This window comes from Strongylocentrotus purpuratus, unplaced genomic scaffold, assembly GCF_000002235.5.
Source record: "Strongylocentrotus purpuratus isolate Spur 01 unplaced genomic scaffold, Spur_5.0 spur5_scaffold_1, whole genome shotgun sequence".
NCBI lineage: Eukaryota > Metazoa > Echinodermata > Echinoidea > Camarodonta > Strongylocentrotidae > Strongylocentrotus > Strongylocentrotus purpuratus.
Window position 1 is genome coordinate 32,918,185 of NW_022145594.1, and position 26,789 is coordinate 32,944,973.

The 26,789-nt window shown below is 38.1% G+C and overlaps 1 protein-coding gene across 1 annotated transcript; it reads right to left on the reverse strand.

Annotated features, from left to right (window-relative positions):
* Positions 1 to 1,814: 1,814 nt before the first annotated feature.
* LOC576310 lies at positions 1,815 to 26,789 on the reverse strand. Its single transcript, XM_030978703.1, has 30 exons — positions 26,777 to 26,789; positions 24,747 to 26,108; positions 24,175 to 24,342; positions 23,460 to 23,593; positions 22,687 to 22,788; positions 21,840 to 21,951; positions 21,296 to 21,399; positions 20,614 to 20,706; positions 20,026 to 20,092; positions 19,736 to 19,833; positions 18,283 to 18,481; positions 17,481 to 17,672; positions 16,691 to 17,022; positions 15,175 to 15,345; positions 14,496 to 14,573; positions 13,302 to 13,448; positions 12,591 to 12,916; positions 11,841 to 12,013; positions 11,350 to 11,429; positions 10,437 to 10,628; positions 9,324 to 9,457; positions 8,524 to 8,608; positions 8,072 to 8,269; positions 7,141 to 7,278; positions 6,226 to 6,368; positions 5,637 to 5,760; positions 4,963 to 5,108; positions 3,907 to 4,027; positions 3,163 to 3,410; positions 1,815 to 2,191 (listed from the first exon to the last, which is right to left on the reverse strand). Exons 1-30 carry the CDS (start codon positions 26,787 to 26,789, stop codon positions 2,023 to 2,025), a joined length of 5,649 nt encoding a protein of 1,882 aa, XP_030834563.1. The 3' UTR covers positions 1,815 to 2,022.

Genomic DNA, 26,789 nt, shown 5'->3' on the forward strand with positions numbered 1-26,789 from the left:
CTTATAACGTAGTGTAAGAAGCACATCTTCTTCATATTAAATTGTTTTGATCTCATATAAACAATCTCTCGTTTATATGTTCGTCTTCGTTGCTACTCTTCTGTACTTCTCATCATGTCATTCTTATTTCAATCATTTATGAAAAGGTAACTCAATGAAGTGTGATTTTTTTTTTGTGAATTGGGCGATAACGGGAAGATGAATTCTAAAAGAAGAGGTATTTCCAAAAATACCATGAGAAAAACAGGGTATTGTAAGGAAACCTAAAGAAACAAGTACACAATCCTAGGACATGTTGTGCAAGTAATTCTAATACCTCCTTTTTCATTATTGTCTTGTTTCAGTTTGTCCGATATTAATTCAAATTCATTCGAAAAACATCAGAAGTAAAACAAAACGTGCAATGAATAAACGTCTCCGGTATAACTCTATAAAACGTCCAATGGCCAATTGAAATGCTCCAACGTCTCTGACGTCAACATGGAAAGATGTTCATTGCACCAAAGTGAATGGTCTCGGCTCTTTTTGGGCCTTGTCGAGCCTCCTGTGATTTTGAGATAAACCTTGAAGATCTCGATAGCTCTCTTGTACTTGTAAAGGGAATACCCAGTATCGCTTAGCATTGAAGAAGTAGGCTGCAAGATTGATGCAGTGAATATTATTCATGTATTTAGGAAAGAAGCAGAAAAAGAGACAAATATAACAATTTTTTGTCCTTTGCGCCTTGTACATATTAATATTGAACTGACGTGTTTCACAAACATTATCATTGCTCATATGTTGTAATTAGAATTATTATCACCATCATTCATGTATTGTAAAAAAACGTATTTAAGAGTAGAGAGTATATGTAGGGAAATATAGAGATAGATATCTTACGAACACAGTTCTTGCATTCTTGCATATAAAGTAACAGTCAATATAATAGTCATCAATTTTAAACAGACACACATTGATGATGAAATAATCATTGATTATTATCAGGTATCGGTTTTCAGCCACACATTGATGATGAAATAATCATTGATTATTATCAGGTATCGATTTTCATGCAGCCCCATTTGTGTTCAATAATTATAACATAGTGTAAGAAGCACATCTTCTTCATATTAAATTGTTTTGATCTCACATAAAACATCTCTCGTTTATATTTTCGTCTTTTTTGCTACTCTTCTGTACTTCTCATCATATCATTCTTATTTCAATCAATTATGAAAAGGCAACCAAATGAAGTGTGAAGGTTTGTTGTGTATTGGGCGATAATGGGAAGATGAATTTTAAAAGAAGACGTATTTAAACAAATACCAAGAGAAAAAAGGCTAGGGGAAGGAAAACATTATTATAATAGACAAGTACACAATCCTAGCACATGTTGTGCAAGTGTTTTTATGTGTGTGAGTGTGCGCGCGTGAGTTTTAATTAAGATTTTATAGACGTATCAGATAAGTAATTCTAATACCTCCTTTCAGGCGCGGATGCAGGATTTTATCGAGGAGGGTGGGTTAAAATTTCAAAACACGCCGATTTTTAATTTTTTTTTTTTAGTCCTTAAAACTCAGCCAGCAGCTGGATAAGCGGGGGGGGGGGGGGGGGAGGGGGGAGGGTAAGAGCACTTTTTTTTTTTTTTTTGGTGTCCCAAAATTTGGCCGATCGATTTTTCGTTTCGTTGGGGTGGGGGGAGGTCAGCTTTTTTGGGTCACCCTTTACCACAATTTTTTTTGTTTTTGTTTTTGTTTTAATTGAAAAAATACAAAAGGGGGGGTTCTCAAAAACATACACATAAAAAAGTTAAAGGGGGGTTCAAACCCCCCCCCCCCCTCCTGCATACGCGCCTGCCTCCTTTTATAGTATTGTCTTGTTTCAGTTTGTCCGATATTAATTCAAATTCATTCGAAAAACATCAGAGGTAAAACAAAACGTGCATTCAATGAATAACTGTAACGTCTCTGGTACAACTTTATAAAAACGTCCCATTGTCAATTTAAATGCAACAACGTCTCTGACGTCAACGTGGAAAGATGTTCATTGCACCAAAGTGAATGGTCTCAGCTCTTTTTGGCCTTGCCGAGCCTCCTGTGATTTCGGATGAAGGGGACCGAGATAAACCTTGAAGACCTCGAAAGCTCTCTTGTACTGGTAGAGGGAATACTTGTACAGCTTAGCATTGAAGAAGTAGGCTGCGAGGTTGATTCTGCATAATAACAGCAATAAAACAAGTAGCAAAAAATCAATGTGACAGAGAGAGATAGAGAGAGAGAGAGATAGGCAGACAGAGAGAGAGAGAGAGATAGGCAGACAGAGAGAGAGAGAGAGATAGGCAGACAGAGAGAGAGAGAGAGAGGGAGAGGCAGAGAAAGAGAGAGAGAGAGAGAGAGAACAAGGAGTAGAGTGAATACTTGTACAGCTTATTATTGAAGGAGTAAGCTGCGAGATTGATTCTGGAAATGAAGTAGGACGATTAAACTAATCGATTTGTTGTTTTGTTTTTTACCAGACAATATGAGAATGGGGAAGACAACATAGGATGTGCGTGTGCTTGTGAGTTTGTGAGTGCATGTGTGCCAGAAAGAATCAGAGAGGGATATGTAGAAAAGGGATCAATTCAAGAGATTAGATGAGTATGTGAATCTGAGATATACAGCGAGTCTTAAAATAGATGGTTTGCTTCCAAAGTCCAACTAAAAAAGTATTTCAAAAGCATCGGATTGTATGGTGTCAATTGAAAGACGATATTCTCTGCTATCCATAGGAATGAAGCTTGCCTGAAATTATTTTGATATACATCTTTTGGGCGACTTTTCCCACCTTCCAATTTCATTTTTCTTTAATGAAGTGTAGAGAGGTGAAAGAAGAAATAGGCAGACTGCCGTATGATAAAATAAATACAAAACACTGTTTTGCCGTAACATAACACTGGAAGACAAATTTGTAGACTATTCAGATAGGTATGGGGAAACCCGTACAATTCAATAATTTCACTCATATAGTGCTCTTACAACTTGAATTTGTGTTATAATGAAAGAGAGAGAGAGAGAGAGAGAAGAGCATGAACATTTAAAGAAAAAAAGCGAAATAGACTGTATCATTGTTTTTCACGTTTTTCATCTTTCAGATATATACCTAAAGTATACTTTCAAAAATGCCTTTGAGAATGCTAAATACCTGACAGATGCGACGTCGACGTGTACAGGTCCATATGCATCAATGAGTATCGCCAAGGCCTCAACAAAAAATGGTAGGGCGTCCTCTATAGTTGGATCTAGCTCCATCAGAGCCAAGCCAATGTTATTCAAGATGGTCGCCACTCTTGGTTTCCCCAGCCCCGCAGTGCGTTGTGTCTCTACAATGTCGAGAATATGATATTGCAAGGCCTCTGTCGCTCTGCCTTGCTTCTGATATAACTCTCCAGTCTAGTAAGGTTCAATCCAAAATAGTAAAGGAGGCAGCGTTTACTCAAGTATTAATAATTAAATATACAGTTTCATAAAATATGTATCTGAACAGGGCCCTATGTTAAATTTTGTATTAGGAAAACATAATTGTCATAAGGATCTAAAATTTGTTCCTATTTTCACGAAGTGACGGTAGTGAGGAAAATCTGCACGCAATTGTATGCGATTTTCATTCACCACCGTCACTTCGTGAAAATAGGGACGAATTGTGTGGAACAGTTATTAAGGCTATGATATGCCGTGGTAAAACCCCTGTTTAGCTCCAGCTTTATAAACATATCACATATTGTTGATGAAATCCCATATTTTTTTAATTCTCCAATTCAAGAGATTTGTATCGCATTTCCTGCCTTTCCATAACATTTCCAGCATTTTTTCTCTTCTGATTGCTAAGATATCCGGAACCTTTTGACAGTACATGACTCAAAACGTTTGTTGGAATAAAGTGATTTACCAGTCCGTTCAGGGTTGCAACATAGTGATGGTTCACCGGTACAACCTGGTTGCACACCTCAATGGCCTTTAAGAAGAACCGGTGAGCTTCAAAGGGTTGTGATGTCACACCATACACTTGGCTGAAAGAAAAACAGAGAACGAGAAAGATAGAGAGATAGAGATAGAGAGAGATATATATATATATATATATATATATATACAGGAACAAAGAGGAGAGAGACAGAGAAAGAGGAAACCTTAAACTAAGCATATTATTACATGGCATATTTGAAAAAATCTTGAAACAAATTTCAAAGAATACAGAGAGAATTTGTTGAAAATTGCTCTCGGCAAAACAATGTGGCTCATAGAAGGTTGAACTCATTTGTATTGTTGTTATTATATATGCATGATTTATTGAATAAAGAACAGATTTATATTTTTTGTGTTTAGAATAAGTTTCAGTTGGTAATTTTAAGTCAGACAATGGTGCGCTTAGAAACACCCGTATTAAGCGCCTAATAAATGTTATGAATTATTATTATTATTATTATTATTATTATTATTATTATTATTATTATTATTATTATTAAAGGATCCATTGTAGCTAGCTTTGTAAGATGAAAGAGACTGGTTTCAATTACAGTATAGAGACTTGAGTCGGCCTTACAAATAGCGACAAGCTCTAACGTACAAGGAAACCCTTATTCCTCGAAAGTTGCCTAACCTTATTAGGTTTAGGTTTAGGTTTAGGTTTACCCCCCCCCCCCCCATAAAAGGTGCATAGTGTTAATCCAGTATGGAGTGGCAAACAGCAAGCTCTTTGTCCTAAGCAAATCGTCGGCATTTTTTAACAAAACGTCCCAAACCTTACAACCCAGGTTCATTGTGAAATTGAACTAAATTTCGTTCCTGACCAGATCATTTTCATTTATCTATATCGTTTCACAATTACAATAATTCAATATATATTTATGGTATTAACACTTGGCAATCAATAAATGAATCAATAGTTAAATCAGTGAAAACGCGGTTCGTGTTCAATAATATTTTTCCAAATGATTGATACTCTTACCCGAGACCAGTAAGCGCCTTGACCATCTGGAGCCGTTGGTCAACGGAGTCAGGGTGAGAAAGCCTTGTGAGGGCGTCCTCGAAGTAGGCAGCGGCGGCAGTGTAGTCTGCTAACTTCTGACACACGATACCCAACTCAAGCAAGTTCTGACACGAATGATAGTTAAAAATGTACTCATAGAAATATATGTTAACCCTCAATATAAATGCATTGTTCCATTAATGCTTTGAACAGCTGCCATTTAGTTAGGAAGGAAATCGTGATATAAGGTAGGGAACAAATCTGTGACAAGGTGGCGAGCCGAGTATGCCTATATAAGTAGTAGCGTTTTATTTAATGTAAATGTGTTCATGTGAACTACTACATAACAGATCAACCTGTGTTATAATATTATTTACTGCTATGTGGAACACTGTGGATCACGTGGAAGACAAAATAATTTCATACAATTTCAATAAAGAAAGATGACTTCATTGAAATCTACGGTTATTTTATATAACAAGATTCATCGCCGTAACTGGTTACACAATAATATTATGATGCAAGTAAATTATAAGGCAATGATTATGCGTAATTTTTAAGCTAGATATGCTGACGTGAAGTACATGGCATTTTCTTAATTAATTATCTTCCTTTGACGCAAAATCTAAATATTTCTCTTGAAATAGTCTCACCTCAATGACGTCACGATGTCTACTTGTCCTCTTGGTCTCATATCTCACGTGATGTGTCACATGACACACGTCATTTCTAGCATGAAGGTCCTCCAATGTACTCAAAAGTCTCTCATTTAATTGCCTGCATGTAGATATAAGCACATTGATAACGAAGAAATGGATGAGATTTGGAAAGTTTAGGCCTATAAAATCTGTTAGATCATTATTTGGTGACCCGACATTGCCTCCGACGAAAATAATTATTGCTCCGGGTATTATTTCATCAAAGGTACAGGGCTTTACGGTAGGTGTTAGGGTAGGTGTTAGGTATAGTGATTCGTCTAGGGTTGAAGTCAAGAATTCGGTTAGTGCAGGTAAAATGAAGAGGAGCAATTTTTCCAGGAGTAAGTGTCGTAAACCCCTGCAAAGTCAACTCGGTAAACGAACAAGTATAAAATAAACTGCTAAATAATTCAAAAAATCTTATTTCGACCTGTTTTCAAGATTTATTTTGAATTTCGTCTAGTTTTCCATACACTTTTAATATTTCTATTGGAATTTTATAACCAAGAGAGTTGTTATGCGATCAAATTAATACATTTCTTACCTGGCAATTTTGAGGATACCAAGCTCTGTGAAGAAGTCTGTGAGACAAGCTAGAAGGGACTCCTTCTCCTTGACCTCCTTGAACGCATTAGAGTGGTTGACGTATTCCAAGTATGCCTGGCCTGCTTGCTCAAAGCCGCCAAGCTAAAAAGAAATATATTGGTAAGGCATTAATCATCATTACCAGGTCCCTCGGAGAGGACCTAAAGCCGTCGACCGTCTGGTTGCTTACTTACAAGCATTTATGCTTTCTTAGCAGCCAGGTGAAATAACCGCCACCACATAAGAGTGATGAGAATAATCAATTGTCAGGGCTCACAACGCATCAAGCTTTGCTCATCTTGGAGCCCTGGCCAGGTCTTTTTTTAATTATTTGATACATAGATATTATCTCCACGTATGTTTTGATGTATACTGATTTTATAATGTATTCAGAACTGAAACAATAGAAGAAAATGGAGATTATACGAATAATAATAAAATCGTGCATGATTTGCTCATCAATGGCATATATATTTACCTCGATATTCATTTAATTTCCATATAAATCGTCATACATATACAAACGTTCAGCACAAACAATCTTACATAGTAAAATATTTTTAAAAAAGAGGGATCGACATAAACACAGATCTAGCTGAGGTCCTCATCATGAATAAAATGCTCATGCAATGAATATACAGTTTGTAAACAATTCATAGCAAGCTTTTTATTCAGTTTCGTGTAGTTATCAATTATGATACAGTTTATATTCGATATCAGAACCATTTGGAGGTATGGTAAGATTTTGACGTTAGCAAATAAAGAAGAGAATACTCGTGATTTTAAATCAAACAATTTTTAAATTTTAAATGGGCAATAGACCAAACAGGTACTAGACTTAATGGAGATTAAACCAAACGGGAATAACCCTTACCATTCTCCATGCTTGGATGAGCCGCACCTTACCCTCTGATGTCTTCATGAGAAGTTGGAAGGCCTTGGGGATCATTACCACCGCCTTGAGTCTTGAGAGGTCACTCACCTCCATCAGCAAGGTTGGTAACTCCTCCACCTTTAAATAGAAGAATTTCAATATTGATAAATGATAGGGTGGGTGGGGTTTGGGGTTTTGCTCCTGGGTGGGTGGGGGCATGATACTGGGTTAACGATGTTGTTTTTATATTACACCAATATGTTAAGATTTTTAATTTGTGATATATCATTTTCTCTCATATGTTTTGTATTGTAAACTCGACCCCTCGGTAAACCAGCTGTGCTGTTATTTCTCATCATGTATATAGTTATTTATATGTTTATATTGGTGAATAAAATTAAATAAAATCAAACCTGTAAGGAATCGGGAAATTATTTTATTATTTAGTATTCACTTAAAGGTCACGCGATTTCATTATCGAACAGTGACATAGCCTCCTCCGAAATATTTATATATAATTTTTAATTTTTTTTCTATTCATATTTTTTATGAAGGGTTATCAGTTAATAAGATTTGATCAAGTTTTTACTTATAAAAAGGATATTAAGAATAATGTTAAGATAAAGTTCAAAGCTTTTAATTTTTATCTTTTTTTCTTCGATACTCTTTTATCAATTCATGCTGATTTGTATATACAATTCTTTTTCAAATCCTTATCACATATGTTTTAACATCTGTCAGCGATTTAGAGAGATTAAAAAGAATATGCTATGATGAAATGTTCAGCCCTGTCTGCAAATTTGATCTGACACTTCTAAACCCTACTCTCTCAGGTGCCTTGATGATAGCCATGCTAGTCTCGTGAATTACAGGTACAATAATTAATTCCCTTTCATGATGAAATAATGCATCGTTAATTAGTTATACATACATATCTTTCGTTGATGTCCTGTTTCTCAAAGAACTCGGCTAGTTTGAGGAAGCCTCGCCTCTTATCTGCCGGGATCGAGACGTACTTGCGCTCTACGGCCTGGCGTAGATGATCGTGAAAGAAGTTGACGATGCCGTTCCGATTGACGAGGTTTTCTTCGAGGGAGAGGTAGAATGGCGACCAAACACGGGATGGAACCTACGACAAAAAGAAACATGGAGATAAAAAGACAAAAACAACTTCTAGATTAAGTTCTGACTTTCCATCAGTCCTAGTTCAGCCAGGCAATGTACCCCCAGAAGGGTTTGAAACAGTTATTGACAAACGTATTACCTCACTCAAAATCAGTTTTTCCCATTCAGTTTTCCTCTTTTTATATAATGGTGCACATAGAAAATGTCTAAAATGGCAAACAATTAAACCAACTGTTTATTCTTCCTGGGATTTCTCACCTGCAGAAATGATATAAGTTCCTGTTCACTCATTCCCCTGCTACTGCACCAGATAGCGCAAGTTGTGTCACGAACCAGGTTAGGTCTATGATAAGGAAAGGTTAACGAAAGCATCCGTTTGCAAGTTAAGGATGTTTTAAAGCATGAAATCTGCAAAGTGAAGGAATTTGCATAAAATCATACCCAAACAATCAGAGCTCATATTCATAAAATATCACTATGCCTAATTGTTAACTAACTATGTAATGTAGTTTATGTTATAAGTTGACAAACAGATTGTATACTGAATAACTGAATACTAGTATTGATGTCATTCATAATGGCTCGCGAAGTATTCACGCAATTCTTGAATCCCAAGCTCGTTACAGCGTTCAGGAAAACAACGCACAAATCTAAACATAGACGAGAAACAGAACTTTACAAACCTGTATCGTAGGTAGTATTTGATATTTCTGCCATGAACCGTGGAGGCTGCATGCGAATAATTGGCAATTTCATTACTAATAAATGATGAGTTGTTCATCCTTTAAATGCCGTCTGTATAAGTTCGGCCAAAAGGGATTAGACCACCCAGCGAGGTCACTGACAGGTGACTATCTCATCAAATCAGCTGAATGGTGGTGGTTATTTTAAGCTCTCACTTAACATAAGAAAAAGAGGATTATGTGGGACCAATGGTCACCGATTATGCATTGTTTGCTATACAGAGGACGCAAGTAGCTGTACTGTACGTAGTGCAGTGGGGCTTTAAAAAGGAAAGGAAAAACATAAAGGAAATATTAAAGGACAGCCCCATTTACCTTCCGTGTTCTCCGCGTTCGAAATCGGACTCCAGTCGTTCTAAGACCTTGACAAATAGTTGTCCAGGATCCTGAGCTTCTAAGTAGGTCTTGATGGCTGCCGTGAGCTCGTAGAATGATCCATACACACGAACCTAGGACAAACACAAATAGTTTTGATACTTGGGTAATTATATAGCGCACATATCCACCATGCATGGTGCCCAAGGCGCTCCAACTTTTACCCGGCTCTGCTAGGTAGCCGATTTCGACGCTAACAGCATTCAAGAAATTCCTTCCTACCGGTACCCATTAAACACCTGGGTGGAAAGTGGCAAATGTAGATTAATATCTTGCCAAAGTATTTAGTTGGATCTACATTTTCCCACCTTTATCGAATTTTGGAACGTGCTACGGATTTTTCGACCATCGTCACAAATACAATTTCTATGAACGTAATGACTAACAAAATGGGTAGTCCACCGATTCTCCGAGTGGATAATTGCAAATGGAGATTGATGTATTTCCAAAGGACAACATTGTTGTGGCAGGGATTTGAACCTCGAGCATTGTAGTCCAAAGTTCAGTGACTTATCAACTCGACCACGATATCTCACTATATATTTAGCAAACATTTATGAATCAACTATCAACAGAACCGACCTAATCCTTTGTTGTGGAACCCCTGTACCAATGGAGAGACTTATACAAATCTGGCACGAGAATTTACACTCCGTGTATATATTCCTGCCTTTCATAACGGGTTTAATTCTCTTATGTATTCTTGTACAAGACCTCTTTTTCTGGATTCAGCTATATAATAGCTACAGTAACCTCCGGCCATAATGGCATTGATGAAATACAACTTTCATACACGAAGCCTCAGAAAACAAGAGACTTAAACCGAAATTCAAAGTGAATGTAATTGGATTAGCATGTGCACGCTCTCAAAAATGTGAGTGGCTGGAATATATTTAGCGGAGTGAAGAGAGGGCACTGTTATGTGCAGAACCGTAATTGAAACCAGTGACTGGTATACTATAGTATCAATGCTGCAAATGCTTTGATCGGTTAATTGTTTTTATTTCTTCTTTTCTTTTAATAATAAATTGGAAACAGTAAATATAAACTCACCTCATCTAGCAAGGCTCTAAGGTAGAGAGCGTTAGATGTTTGCTTAGCGTTAACAATCATATCTGTTTGTTCAGCATTCAGACTCTTAGAATAGAGCTCCATGTAGCATCGTATTATCTCCCCTTTCTCTGCCTGGTCTAATGGCTGAACGTGGAAGACTGGCCAGTTAAATGCCTTCACGGCATCCAAAGCCTGTGGATGGTAGTGATAGTCATAATAGGGACTTTTAGATTTGCGTGGACTGATACGTGTGACGTTCATTCAAGGCAGTGCATTAAAAGGACGTCGATCATAGGAATCCCCATTGTCTTCGTGCGAATCTAAAAGTCCCTACTGACTTGATTAATGACAACATTAGCAGGGAGAGATATTTTGAACTACTTCTGAAGATTCGTTTCCCAAAAGGCTTACCGTACATTTTTTAATGTTCATAATTCCCAACAACGCAATTTTCCCATGCAATGTTATTCATAAGTTCAAAAAATGAATAAAGATACGCACTTCCAAAAATGTTGGCACTCCAAAGTTTCATTATTCTCAAGGTTCATTATTCCGAGGCTTCGTTATTCCAAAGGTCCGTTTAACGGAAGGTCCATAATTCCGAATATTGAATACTGTTCATTCTTCCCTATGTTCATTTTCGGTATTACCAACAATTCGGAAAAGGAACATTAAGCCATGAAGTAATGCTCATGACAAAGGTGCCTTCTGATATAATACTCGACACAATATAATAACAAAAAACATTACGAAACAAAAGTAGAAAAGAGACGTTGTGAAAAGGGAACGAAGAAAGATTCTTTTATATACGTAAAGCCATAAACTCAAAGAAATAATATTCATATTTCTTTGTAATGACAATTACTTTACTTAAACTACTTAAATAAACACATTTTCCGTAATGATTTCATACCTTTCCGGGCAATGTAGAAAGAAGCATTTGAACGTTTGGCGGGAGCTCACGAGGCAGCCATTTCAACTCAAGTTCATCACCTGTAACAATGAAAAAGTGGATATATATACATATTTCAGTTAATCACAATAATAATGTTATTTAGAACGGCTAATATGAAATGAGGCTCTCAACGTATTAAAGTAATCGTGATGATGATCTTATGTTCTTTCCTATGATATTTCCTACAGGTGCTTGTTCGTGAAAGATAAGGGTTATGGTTACAGTTGTCATAGTTGCAATTGGGTTTGAGATTAGGGCATAGGGTTGGGGCAAGGTATATTAATGGGTACATGGGTGGAATTAGATTGCTAGATGAGCATGAGTTCCAACGTGCTATCTATCTTGAATGCTCAGTATTTCAGATGAAAAGTACCGAATATAACAATTAGGTTAGGAAGAAAGAAAGAAAGAAAAAAGGAAGAGAAGAAGAAGAAGCAAAGAAATATTACCTTCTCCACCTGCCCCGGAATCCAGTTGATTCAAAGCATCAAGAACAATGAGGACTCGCCGCCCGTAACTCCCCGCAAGAGCTAACCACTTGGGTAGGTCTTGGGCGAGAGATTTGTCAGATGTTGGGATACCCAGTTCAAGGTTGAAATGCTGCTTTAACTCTTCAAACAGTCTGGGAAGCGAGAAAATAAATAACGTTAACTACTAGGCAGTGAGAGGGGTTCTACTATTTTCTGTCAACGTGTCCTGGTATAGTGGTTCATTCACATGACTCTCAATCCATAGGAGGAAGGGTAGAATCTTTTTGGCATGACATTAATTCACGCTTGCCATTCTCCACCCAGGTGTAGGCTGACGATTGATAGGTTAATGATAGGTATAAAGACTGAAAGGGGCCCTTAAGAAGAAAAGCATTGAACCCTAGGTTCACAAAATTATTGTTATTTTTATCATTATCATTATGATTATTAGTATTATCATATATCATTATCATCATAATTAGAGCCAATTCTTCTCTCCCTCTCTCTCCCAAAGTTCTTATACGTCGAATAAAAACCAACCTAACAAGGCCACCTCTTGGGGGAGCGTAAGTGGGAGTTCCTACCTTTTTTTTGTCTTCCTTTTCGTTTTCTCCTTCCCTTAGTTTAATTTCCCTATTTTGTTTTCTTGTTGCCATCTAATGGGCAACGTGTCCCCCCCCCCCTCGACCCCCTCCCCCATAAAAGAAAGGTACGTCTCTGAGTTTATACCTTCTTAGTAATCTAAGATGCGAAGCACTGTCTGCAGAGCTACCAATGAAATGCATGAACATAAAATCATTCGGGTGCTCATCCTCAAATCGGCCACACCAGTTGGCGACAAGCGCCGATTTCCCGCTTCCAGATTCACCAAGAACCGTAAGCGGTAACTTCGGATCCCCGGCAAAGTAGTCGTTGATTCTCGTGAAGTACTCAGCCCGCCCGATGTATACTCTTCGGCGGACTTCAGCAAAGGACAAGTGAGCTTCGCGTTCTTGCTGGAGTGGAGTGAGTTTTGATTCTAGTGGGAACTCCTGGTTGATACATCGCTCCAAATCCTGTTTAAAATACACAAAGAAGAGAAATTATTTCAGGTTCGCTGTAGGCTTAGTTAGCATAAAGGATTTCAACGCTTTATTTATGAAAAATCTATGCCCAATATTTTGTGGATAATATGATCCATGACTGACATCTGAATCATGAGTTTTATATAACAAATTGATGTACATATAATTGTAAGTATTGCAGTACAGACTTCACTCAGCAAGAATGGTAATTCATCCATAAACTTCTTCAATGTTTTAAAATCGGGAAATCATAAAAACAGCTTATTCGCACGTTAGTAGTTTATTTGAGCCAACGTACAAAGGTTTAAAAAACTTGAAGTTCATCCGTCCTCATTTAAAATATCAAAATTTTAATTTTTTTAAGATAAATGCCTACCTTTCGAATGAAGTCTGTGCCTTCATCAGCTAAAGCGTAATGGCGGACTGGCAGACCCGATTCCTCCAAAGTTTGGCGGAATCTTTTCTGCTGATCAATCTTCCATTCAGGCTCATGACTTTTCTCCTTCAGAAGCTCCTCTTTTGTCTGTATTGAAGGAGTGAAAATAATAAAGTAAAGTATAAGGTCAAGAGCCTGTTCACTGCCTTGTTTCATAAAACTTGTTATCAATAACAAATGCTGAATTAAATTTGAAATATAAATTTGCTCTCAGCCAATCAAATGCCACTATTTCAGTAACTTTTATGAAAGAGGGCCCAGGATCAGTCACTCTATTAAGCATTTATTTGATTGTTTGTGTATGAGATAATTGCCTTCACGGGATCGATTGACGCTTGACGAAGGTATTAGCGCAGTGATGAGGATAACTTACTTTCAACGAGCAGAAGTAACATTACGGGGTCAAATTTGGTAGGCATAATAGAGTGACTGTCAAGTGCCCTGTTTCATAAAACTTGTTATCAATAACAAATGCTAAATTGAAATACAAATTTGCTCTCAGCCAATCAAATGCCACTATTTCAGGGCCCAGGGTTAGTCACTCTATTATGCACATCAAATTGTACACCGTAAGGTTACTTCTGCTCGTTGAAAGTAAGGTATCATTTCCACTGCGCTAATACCTGCGTCAATTGACAAACGATCACGTGAAGGCAAGTATCCCGTCACACAAACAATCAACTAAATGCTTACACTTATAATCTGGCTCTTTTAACTATTTTTAATATATTTATCTTACATGGTGAGTCATACACCACATCATACACTGACGCCCTTCCTACGTCATTTAGATGATGCTTCGTGTGTGACATGCTTGATCTTCTAAGAGGTTTTCGACAATAAGAGTCAGTTTAAAGGTAGCGGACGGGTTAAGCCCAGTAGCCCTAATAGCCGACCCCAAAGGGTCGATTTCACCTCATCTAGGAAGTATCTCAAAAGATTATGAAACAACCTAATCCTTGACCTTGACTGGCTTTTAAAAAAATTAACAAAAACAAATAATTCGAGATATATCGTTTGCTCAGAGGCCCTTTCCTTTGGTAAAGGCTTTAGACGATAAATGGCAGTGTGTTTAAATAGACAATATGTATATGACAAAAATTGACACGTTTATCCACCATACAGCTTTTTTACCTTTGCTTGTCTGAAATAGAAGAACGTCTTATCCGATGCATTCTCCCTATCTCGAAGAGCAGAATGAAGGACCTCGAGCTGTAAAAATAACATAGCATTAAAATCTGTTTAGAATGCAGCAAAACAAAGCATATTATAAAAAAATATTCCACTTTTTACTTCATGTCTCATTGGATAACAAGGTCATCGTTTATTTAAGATTTGGCATATTAGATAGATTATATCTTCCACAGCACTGTACATGTAACTGCACAACTGTTAAGGTACGAATATACACCAGACAAAAAGTTGGCCTGTAATTCCACAAAAGGAGAAGAAGATTATTTGAAGTGTGTGCTTTTATAATGTTTGTCTTCTTGCGTATGGATATGCATCGTTTTACGAAATTACCGTGTTGACATAAAACTGGATACATGTATATGAACTAATTTATATTTTTCTAAACGAGTTCAAAGTTTAGAAAAATAGAACCTTTCAGAAGCTTGATCTTGAACAACCCCATAACCTACCGCTAAAACTAACACAGCATCCGATATCTTGGACGAAATAAGCCGCATGAAAATGCCATAGGAGCATGTCTGGTACCATCAAAGAATCATAAGGAATATGTTTATGTTTATTTTAACAGCTTAGTTACAATTCTTGACAAAGAAAGTATGTCGATGTTTGCATGATTTACCTGTGTCACACTGCTATCAAATCTGTACTCCTCGATCCACTTCAGATGACTGAAGTTCTCGATGGCGTAGTCGTAGGATTTGTTGAGGAGTTCATCGACCTCACCTTCCTTTTGACTCCAGCCGAAACGATCACCAAGAAGACAAAGAAAGTAGGGACGACAACGGTCGATCTGAAATCAGATAAATTTAATCAGATAATTTAAACAAAATGCAACAAGAAATCTGAATGTTTGTGGCTTATTTCAATTTCAAAATATGAAAACTTCGACAAGAAAACAAATTTGTATACACCATAATGGTTTCTAAGAATCGAATCTTGTTTGAGAAAGATATCAGCAAAAAAAATTGTGGTAGGATTTTTTGAGGAGTCCATCGACCTCGGCTTCCTTTTTACTCCAGCCGAAACGATCACCAAAAAGACAAAGAAAGTAGGGACGAGATCGGTAGATCTGAAATCAGGGAAATTTCATCAGAGAATTTAAACAAAATGCACAAGAAATATAAATGTTTCTGACTAATTTCAATTTAAAAAATACGAAAAAAATACTTTTTATAAACCATAATGGTTTTCTCGGAATCGAATCTTTACAAAGAAAGTCATCAGCAAAATGCATATCAGACACGAACGCAAAAACCTCGAAAATCAACCGAAGGCAAAAACATAAGCTCTTTCCATCACATATTTAAATGTGCAAACATTGCCACGAGGCACTAAATAATCCGAACAGAATTTCTATAGGATATACAACAAGGTATTGAGTTACCCTTGTGTTGATTTCTCGAATGTCTTTGCAGTCACGATTTTAATGATGATTCAAACAAACTTAAATCATTTAAATATCAATATTCATTAATCCATTCTACCGAGTTACTTTAAAGGTAAAGACCAGTATTGGAAACGCCCCAATTTCAAAAAATGAAAATGAAGCTCTTATTACCAATCATGGGAAAGAATATGTTTTCACTAATACATGATGATAACATTTTGCCGGGGAACCGCCTACTAATTGATATATTTGGTAAATTAGTTTATCTACATGGTCTGTGAGAGATAAACGCACGTGTCGCGCACGTGTGCGTATAGTCCCATATACATCTTTCTGTGTACAGTGCTTGTAACCTTACGAAGACTGGGCCATATTTCTTATCATTTTGATGATTCCAGAACCTAATTGCAGTACACACTAATAGATCTACTTATAATATGCTAGATGATCTACCTTTCTGATCGATTCCACAACGTTTCTCTCACAATGCAATCGCATGACCATAACTGGTCTTTACCTTTAAAACCACGATTGAGTAAAATTCAGGAGTGTATAATTCGTACAGTAAAGGTTATTTTTCTTTCTTTCATTGTCTTTAATCATAATTCTTTATTACATTTCTTCTTTTTGGAGCGGGGGGTTCAAATATGAAATTTAGTAGTCTTATTTTGTCTTATGGATCGTTTCATGCGCTCATGCTTTATACCCGACACCTACAAATGCCAAAAGAAAATGTGACCACACAAACCTCTCTGAGACATATAGAGATGGTCTGGCCATCGTTGCTCTGATCATTCGTGATGCCCCACCGAAGGTCCACATAGCTAAAGAACACCCCTCGATCAAGGCACATCTTCTTCAGTTCGTTGAACACCTTCTTGATGAGGATCTCCCTCTCGGCAGCAAAATCGAGGAAGGTGCTGGAGACGAAGACTCTGATCTCCCGCTTCTTCCTCGGGTTCGTTCGGGCTAGGTCCTTGGTGCCGTCGTGATCAGCGGTGACGCCGTCATTTGGTTTGGCATCATCGGACTTTGATGTGGCGGGGAGCAGCTTTGGAGGTTCTCCTATTGGAACTGAGCCTTCGAAAGATGAATAAGTAAAAGACAATCTAAGAGAAGAAACGATTGCAGGACAAAAGTGACTGATTGAAAAAGAAACGTTCAGAACAGAAGAGCGCACTATTCATGTCTCTCGGTCTTTAGCAAAACAAAAACAAAAAACAGCCAAGGGCGTACAAAAAAGGCTATTGAGATGTGAACCAGAATTTTACATTAAATTTTGATTCTCGATAAGAAGTCAAACTAAGGTGATCAAAGAGAATGAGACGAGAGACTACGTTAACAATCAATTAAAATGAATAAGTAATTAAAGATGTTCACATCTTAACGTCTGTGGATATTTTGTCGCAGTTTCTTGTAGCATTTAGATATGCAACTTTCTGAAATAGCTTAAAATTGCTTATAAGAAGTTCACAAAGAAACAATAATATCCTTGTCAGAGATATATTATTTTAAAATGAAGAATCAAGAGGAATTACTTTCACTTTCCGAGCGATCAGTCGAAGTTGAAAGTCCGTACTTCCGAACCACGTTGCGTATCAGGCTGGCCAAGATCTTGGTGTCTCTGACGATCTTGACATCACACAATGTATCCTTGAGACCAGTCTTATGTGGTCGGCGACACTTCAGCCGCAAAGATGCAGCAGAGATCTCTACCCCTTGACCTGTCACTGATGTTCAAATATAAGAAACTAGCATCACATATTGTCAGATTACCTTTCGCCTTGCAAAATACAACTATATATTTTAGACCTATTTGATCTACCTTTGATATCCTTCTTGCAGTTCCCCTTCTGTATATGTCGTTAAATGAAACAAATATCTTTCCTTCAGAACTTAATAATATGTCATACATGACATCCTTTTTCTTTCTATTTCAAGGATCAACCTCGACCTGTGCTTGAACGTTAGTAGTTGTTCAATCTTTCAACAAACCCGATACACAAACATTTTTATAACAAATATATTTATGACAGAACATAAAGTATCTAGTGTCATATTAGCCCACATTCTGTCCGCTTTCCTTTTTTGTCATTCTGCAATCATCTTTGTCCTCCTCCCTAACACACACCCCTCACAGATCACGTGACCCCCGAAGATGCACTCATCGAAAGAATGAAAGACAAAGACTGCGTTTTAGAGTAAGAGCGTGTTATTTTCTCAGGTAGTTGGAATGGGCAAACGACACGGAAACAGTCCAGTTTGTTGTTGTTGTTGATTTCAGCTTCTTATGGCAATCAGTAAATTTAGGCAGTAGACTTTAGTGTAATATATACGTACCTTCGATCTTGATCTTCACATTCCTTACACCAGCTGTGTATCCTTCCACGGTCAGTTTGACTTTTGACCAACTATCCGACCTGTCCAGTGTTCCGCTCGTACATTTCTCTTGCACCACAGAGCCGTCCGATCCCTCGAGTGTAAACGTAATGTTGTATGTGGCCCCAGAGAGGGCTGGTGACCGTAGCGATATTGAGAACTGTTTAACATAAAGATGATTGATGAAAGGGACAATGGAAGCAACTTCTGGTGGCAAGTACATAAGAAAACCATGATAGAAAAGGGCATAGCGTAGGCCTAGCTATTGAAGTGGGGGAGGGCACCAATGATGAAGGACCAGATAAAATATGTGAGAACAAGGTCATCATTTGATGGGGTGGGGTAAACGCGATTCAAATCATCACCTTTTTTACGTTTTTTTGCCAACCCCCCCCCCCACCCCCTTCTTTCTCTCTCTCTCTCTCTCTCTCTTTCTTTTTTCATGTATTCTGCCTTGGATGACAGGCATATGACACTCCCCCAATGCCCCAACACCCACACACGCGTATGGTCACAACGTTATTGTCAGGAAAGAAATTTATTTGTTTCGCTCTCTGGTCTGGAGTGTTCTTTGTTAAGGTCAGGTGAAGATGTTGAGGTTAGAAGTTTTCTTTTCAGGCCAAGATGTATTGTTCCCTAGGAATAGGCCTGGGGAAGTCATTAATTCAGTGTACATGTTTTATCTGTTGTTTAGCACACATTTAGGAAGCCTCTTTTCAATACAAGTATTTTCCTTTGTAAGATCATTTCCTCTCCAAATATTTGTAGTCATGTTTTTAGAATTTACTTAGTAACCGTAGGGTATATTAAGAGGTGGATTTTCTGCAATCGGAGAGAACCACCTAAGCTATAATAGACTTAACGTCATGTTATAAGTCGGCAATTAAAGACAATATCTGAGGGTAATTCCACGTCGGGACGAGAGGCTAGCTCAACTGCCACCCGGTTCTCCATATCTTTCGTCGGGGGCTAGCTCTTGTCTGGGATCGGGACGCACACCATCGTATCTCAGTCTGCGGAGGTCAAGAATCCGGGGCGACTACCGGGGCCAAGTGGAGCAAAGACGCTGTCTGCGGAGGCCAGGGCCAAGTGGACGACACGAGCTGTGACCGGCGTCGATGTCAGACGGGAAACCACCCATCCAGAATTATTTTGTTAAAGATAAGTTTAATTACATACTGTATTATTACTGAAACCAAAACAAAGTGTGTGAAACAGGAGAAATGATTGGAAATTAAACGTTACAATTTAACTTTATTTAACAAGCTCTATTTCCCTTTATTTTGTGTGTCCGTAGCAATAATAAAAAATAAATAAAAGTCTCTCACGTGACAGTTATAGATGCATCAAAGAGAAAAAACGGGCCTCAATGATTGGGGTACAGACATGAACAAATACACTTTCTTCTACTTGCCTGAACAGGCGGAGCTTTGTCCAGACTACCCCCATCGAAGAAATCTTCAAGGGTCAAGTGATATTCCTTTACACCCTTCTCACCAACCGACACCAGCCCTAAAGCAGAACCAGGGACAAAGGGGTATAATAAAATGTATCACAATAGCAATATGAAAATATAACGGATAGGACGAACTCTGCAACCAAAAGATTAAAACTTTGGTTCAAAACGAGGAGTATAACAGCCAGATAAATAACATTAAAAAAAAGAATAATCACGATAAACGACAAATGATAAACCTTCCTTACTTTCCTCAACTCCATCCCCGCCGTACAGTGATTGCCATTGAGTTGAATCTTGTTCCAGTACCCTTTCCTGCTGGAAAAAACAATTCAGAATTACGTTACTTTTGATTAATAGTGAGGTATGGATTATGTTAACATTATTGTGGATAGTTTTACATCTTACTTTTTCCTTCTTCAGAATACTATTTTCTTCCTACAAGAGCCAATTTTAAAAAATCACTTTCCACTCTGGCTACAATGTCTTTTTTCAATATTTCTCAAAAAAAAAAAACAGTATAAGCAGATGTAAAAAATGATGGCTTCATACGTTTGACAAATAAAAGTACAATGAAAAAACAAATTTCTAGAATTTAGAAAAGATGGTCGTGCCTCCATCCGTTATCGAGAAATTAAATAATTCATAACGATATTTTAATTTTTGGAAAATAAGAAAACTATAAAAATTCCTTCAACCATCTAGTTCAAAATATATAATATTTTGCATACAAAATAACGACATTAATAGAGGAATAATTTCAACCTGAGAAGCCAAAGATAAAGTTATTGAATTTGCTAGAAATTAAATTATTGAAATTAAATTAAACTTCCTACCCTATTCATCCTAAGGATATCTCCCGACCATGCGAGGTTTTTGAGGTCGTATCCGGCAATGTGACGACCGAGAGGGGCAAGATCATCACCAATCTGTACAAAAGCAAGTGAAAAGAAACATGCAATAATAATGATGATATTGGGTATGTATAAAGCGCACATAATCACCAAGAATTATCTCATCTCTGCTACTTTTTCAGTGCTCGCAGCATTACAATAATTCCTTCCTGCCGTTACCCATTTAACATCTGGGTGGAGAGTGGCAAATTTAGATTAATGTCTATCCAAGGGACATCAGTGCGGGACTCGAACCGCGAACCTTGAGATCGTCAGTCCGCATATAATTCGTTGTCACTACACCTGGTGGAAACAATGTTATTGGGCGAACAAGTCTGCACACAGCTAACCCTTGGCCAATCAAGAAATATTCACTCGTCTCTCAGAGAGTCGCGTGATACAAATATCCAGGTGAAATATCAGATAAAGATTTTACCATATAGGGAAAATACTGAGCATCACATAAAGCCTGTTGGTCACTAAATGGAAGGCTATTCCTGGTGATTGGCAGCACCTGTTATTGGGTAAACACCCGAACGGTGTCATTTTCCCCATGAGATCCTACGTCTATTTGTCTTAAAATTCAAAGAGAAGACAGTAGATGAAAACATGATCTATGTCCTACCTCTTGCTTTTGGTCCGCAGATAATTCTAGCTGGTCCTTACGGGGATGGGTTCCATTTGAATCTTCGTCTTGGACGAGGAGACCAGAGAGTTGAACACCACCACCTAAACAAAATGTTGCGAGAAATAGGTTCACGATATTATAATCATTGTAAAGTACTGAAAATAAATTATCAGAGTTTTAATTATTTTGCAATTCAACACTTTCAGAATGTTTTAACAGTTTATATTTATTCCATGGTTAATGATCAGAATAAAGATCGGTAATGAAGTATTTCCATTCACATTTTTGTCATCTCGAATATTATTCTCTTCTGATTAATCTTCGATGTAAGTGATATACTCACTTTCTATATGTGACTTGGTCATATTTATTCATGATTGAGAAAGGTTTTTTTTTGGGGGGGGCGAGTCTGGGGGCCCTGAGTCTCCAAAGTTGTGCCCCTGGCAAAAATCGATATGATTAAATTCCAACATCAAGCCCAATCATAGCTTTATAGTTTATTTTAAAATGGTGAATTTAGTATCATTCATAAGTGACTTACCACGCTTTATGGAGATATCCAGACTATTGCCAGATGCAGTTACGGGAATTGATACTTTCTTCGCAGTGCATCCCGGGATCGAATCGACCTGACGACGTAATTGCTCCTGAATCTAGATTGAATAGGAATGCAATGGCAACGTGACAGATTGATCAGATCAGATAGATCTGACTGCAAATATCATTGAAATATTTCGCGATACACTAAGTGTCAAATTACTACAATGTCTAATCTGAACTATACAAAATAATAAATCGGAATTAATCGTCTGGCTTTGGGAATTCTTCAAAGGAAAATGGCATTTATTAACCTTCTGTTTTAGAGGCGGTAAGTGGAGCAAGACGTATTCTCAGTGGAAAGAATCGTCGTTATGAGATATTGAAGCTTACGAACTAATGATTCATGTTATACCTAGTTTTCTGAACTAACAATTAAGTTTTCTTTAAACAAAACTTCAAGTTGAATTTCTTGATATTAAATTACGATTTTGTTTATGGTTTTACTACAATTGGTATTTCAAAGTTGGCGGTAAGTTGTCTAGAAACAAAGCATTTTAGAGCCAATCAGACAGGGAGACATGTAGAGTACGCAATATGTTTGTTTCCTCGTTTGTCTTTCTGTTGCACAAGAGGAGTCATTTACCTGACGTTAGGACTGTGTCAATGATTGGCTAGGTTTTTAACGCGTCACGTCATCGTACACAAAATGATTGCAAAAAGGAAAAGTGCAGACAACCTTTTGATAATATTAATTGCGTCCACAGGATCGATCAGCGCATTAAATAGCGCAAATAATAGCGCAGGCAATAGCGCATTGAAAATGACGCATTATGTGCAATGGGCATTACCTGAGTTGACACATCCTCTCCGTTTACTAGAGCTGTGACGTCATTCAAACCCGAAGACATCGTGAACAGTGTTACGATAAACCTCCCTTCGGGTACTGGGATCTTAAATTGAGAAGATAGCATCAATGATTGTGAAATGGATGAATAATAAATATTTTTCACTTTTACACAATGCAATTTAACAATAAAAGCTAAAGGGTACATTCTGACATGGTCATAAAGTAGTTAAATTTGCTCAATAATTTGGCTCAGAGTTAAACAAAATGAATTCCTGAATAGCTAGAGAGAAAATATGTCTAATATCCCTTAATACTATTTAGTCAAAGAAATTTCAGTACGAGTAGGAACGAGAGGAGTAATATTTGAAGAAAAAAACAAATCAATATTTTATAGCCAATACCCTACAAGTTTGCCTCGCTTTTCCTTGTAGACAGATTTTCACCCTGCAGTATTAAAACTATCTTTCGTGTCAAATCAATAAGTGATAGAGGCATTGTCATAAATTTAACAGGTTAAAAGGGCTCACTTCGAATCTTCTGGTCATCGCGTCTGGTCGTGTGGTTGCGTTACGTGAAACGAAGACGGAAGATCATGTGACCTTTCGTAGATTTTACCACACCGCCTACAGAAGGGAGGGGTCATTTCACATACACTATCCCCGAAATTTCGTGAATAAAGCGAATGATTTTTTTAAAGACCGCCTAACGCGACCACCCGACCCGACGCGATGACCCGATGATTCAAAGTAAGCCGGCTATTAAAGCAAGTCTTACCTTGAACGCTACAGAATCAGTCTGGCTTGGTCGATTCCCAATGAACGTGGTGTGCAACAGTCCATCTCCTGTGTTTCCGACCACTTGGTGATAGTTCCTCAGTGGATCAATGTGGCAGCCGTAGTAACACCCATCTGCAGTAACAACAACAAAAATGAGATTCTAGGGCACAGTCTTATAAAGAGTTGCGATTGGTCCAAATCAATCGTACGTCCTCCAATCAATCTTAAGTTTGCACTCTCCAATCTCTTATGTACATACTTGCGATTGATATAAGTCACAAATAAGTTGCGATTGATATCAACTCTTTGCAATACGAGGCCTAGATAAACTTTAAAAGCACTGATCGAGGTTTACATGATACATGGAGTGTTTGGAAAGTAAGAGGATATTGTTTTCGATAAGCAACTACGGGCTCTACTTGAACGGCTGAACGACACATGCTCTTGCCACATAATTGACGTTCCATTATTTCCTATAACTCCGAACCTTGACCGAACACTTTATTAATCCAAACCTTATCTCTAGACCTAACCTACAACCCAATTGCAAACTTAACCCCTACTCTTACCCTATACCTTTGGCGAAATAAAGCCCAGAGCAATTATGTTTAACAGGGCCTCATGGAAGACCACCATTGTTGGTGATAATGAGTCACCCTGTCTAAATATCAGAAATAAATAAATAAATGTTATCACACAATGGATTTTCTCACCAGTATCTGAGCAGATAGAAGCTAACGCAGATCGTCCGTCATCAAACACGACTCCATCTTCGTTCTCGTAGGATGGGCCCCCGAAGTTGATGGCGAAGTGTACACCTGGTTTCTGCGTCCTGATTCGACATGGCGAACCCGCCAATTCCACTGACACACCTTTTCTCTCTGCAATATTTTCGTAAGAATGCATTGTCAGAACGCTTGTAAAAATGATCGCACGGTATTATCTTCACTCAAATCTTACCACTGTCACGACTAAACATGGCGAACCTGCCAATTCCACGGACACCTTTCTCTCGACAAGAATTTTGTGAATACTAAATTGTAAATTAAGCAGGTGTTACTATCTCTCTTAATAATGTACGGTTTCCTTGATGAACTAGCACCGCCACCTAACGGACTTGATGCGCTTATCAAACTTTCAGAGAAATGATTTTAAATAACTAAATTTGCATTTAGTTTTGTGTTTGGCAAAACGGATCTTCTTCGACAATCAATCATTTGAAATGTTAGCAAAGGAAAAAAATTCAAGGGAAAGACTTCAAAATGCTACAATACCTTAGTCTTACCTTTGTTTTTTAAGGCAACGCTCGCCCTGAAGACCTTTACACCTTTTCCAGCCTTGATTTCCCTTGAAACGTCTTTCTCGAAGATGAACCGTCCTGACTTTTCCTCCAACTCAGATTCCTGCACGACTTCGACAGCATCGGCGCCCGACTCGACTTTGATTTCGACCCGTCTGTCCATCCAGATGTTCAGGAAACCCTCATCGACTGAAAGATGACCTAGGAACGGAGCATCAGCGCCGGTCACGATGCAATCGCTCTGAAGACATCTCTTGTCGAGGCCATCAAGGTCTTCTGGTGCATTTGAGATGAATGCGTACCGACAGGGACCGGTAAGGTCTGGTTTCAGTCTCACCACCAACTTTCCAATCTTCTTACTCACCAACCACAGTGATGCATTTGCCCTTGGAGATGCCAGTGAGGGTTCATCTGTGCTTTTCGCGATGGTATACACACCCACCTTGTTCATCATCGGTGCCACGAAGTACAACACCGACGTGACAAGGTTAGTCTCAGGATTCGACCTGGAGCAGAGTAAGAACATTGCTCGGCCGTAGTGCGTGCGGATCTTGGGTACAAGAGTCGTGGCGTGCTCACCGTTGTATGTTTGAGCGAAAAACACCTTTCCACAAGGCGAGCCATCGTTTGCATCCCCAGAGTAGTTTCGGTTGCAGAAAAACACGAAGTGACTATCTGGAGGGCCTTCGATCTTTACACCACCAACTTGGTTTATTTCAAATTTCCAATTGTTTTTCATCTCATTGGACCCACATTTTCCACCAGGAACAGCGTCCAACTTCCAGTCATTCCCACTCCTTCGAATGTCTACCTGATAGCAGCAAGCGACAGGTGTGTTCTCGTCAGATCTGGATGTACTACATCCAATCAAGAAAGACGCCGTATCCTCGTTTGCATCCGCGATGGAAGTAAATCCGAGCTCCTGGAGACTTATCACAAGGATACCTTCTGGAGATGATTCCCTTTGCGGAAAGCGCCCTCCATGGGTGAAGATTGCCTGATTGGAAAACATAGTCACATTATGTCTACCATCTCTCATCTTCATGATCAGATCCCCGTCGTGATTCGTTTGAAGATCACTCGAGATAGAGGCTGCAGAGCCTCCATTATCCTTGGCTGCAGGTATACCTACCCCTGATGTCGAAATCAACTTTGTTTTAAACGAATTCGAGTTGTAACCGGATTGAACCATACTGAGCTGACTTTGGGCGGTGGACTGACGTTGGTGGGTGTGGAGCAGGATAGCTGCAGCGCCCCCATGACCAGCGTTCACGTTATAGGGTAGTTCCTTATCTTTAGGAAAGACATCCCCGTTGAACTCATCGAAGGAAATAGTTGGTGGTGCTTCTGATAGTGTGATAAATTTAAAAAAACAAAACAAGTATAATCAAAAGAATGTGATTAATTTCCAATGATTCATTTTGAATTAAAACGTAGGCTCACTTTTTCAAAACAGTACCCGAGCATTAAGGATGAATCAAATCATTCATTGCGTTGAAAAATTGACATGTACGTAGACTACGTACGACTGCGGCAAAACATAATTATGAGAGCCATTGTATTGCAACGTATAACCCCCATGTGCCCAATAACTGATAAACTAGCAAAGACTTCATACGGATGTAGAAAATGAAGTTGTTTTGGAGTTGTATACACCTATTAAAACTGAAGTAAATCGTTCGTCCTTTCAAGTTTCCCTTCCGTACTTTGTGGCAAAGCCAAGGAAAGGGCAAAGTAATATTATTGTCAAATTTGACTTCCCGAGGTTAAATCTGTCTTCTTTTCTAAGCATTGGCTATGTTTCTTCTTTTTCCATTTCATGATAGGCGGAGTACAACTCTTTACATAATAATCATTAATATCGTTACTCTTCCCTTTTGCATAAAACTATACACTAATCGATTCTTTCGTTTTAGAAACAACACGATTGCAAAGACATTCCAGAAACAACGGATAGGGCAATTCCTTGTCCATCATCTATTGAAATGTGGAAACAGATGACAATGACGTTTTACGTAAAGCCTTCAT

What these genes read in the sequence shown, in the direction of transcription:
- LOC576310 (XM_030978703.1), bottom strand. An exon ending in TTCCGGGGCAGGTGGAGAAG is followed by an intron (nt 11,430 to 11,840) that starts GTAATATTTCTT and finishes TCATTGTTACAG; the next exon opens with GTGATGAACTTGAGTTGAAA. An exon ending in TTGCAACCCTGAACGGACTG is followed by an intron (nt 3,411 to 3,906) that starts GTAAATCACTTT and finishes GAACCTTACTAG; the next exon opens with ACTGGAGAGTTATATCAGAA.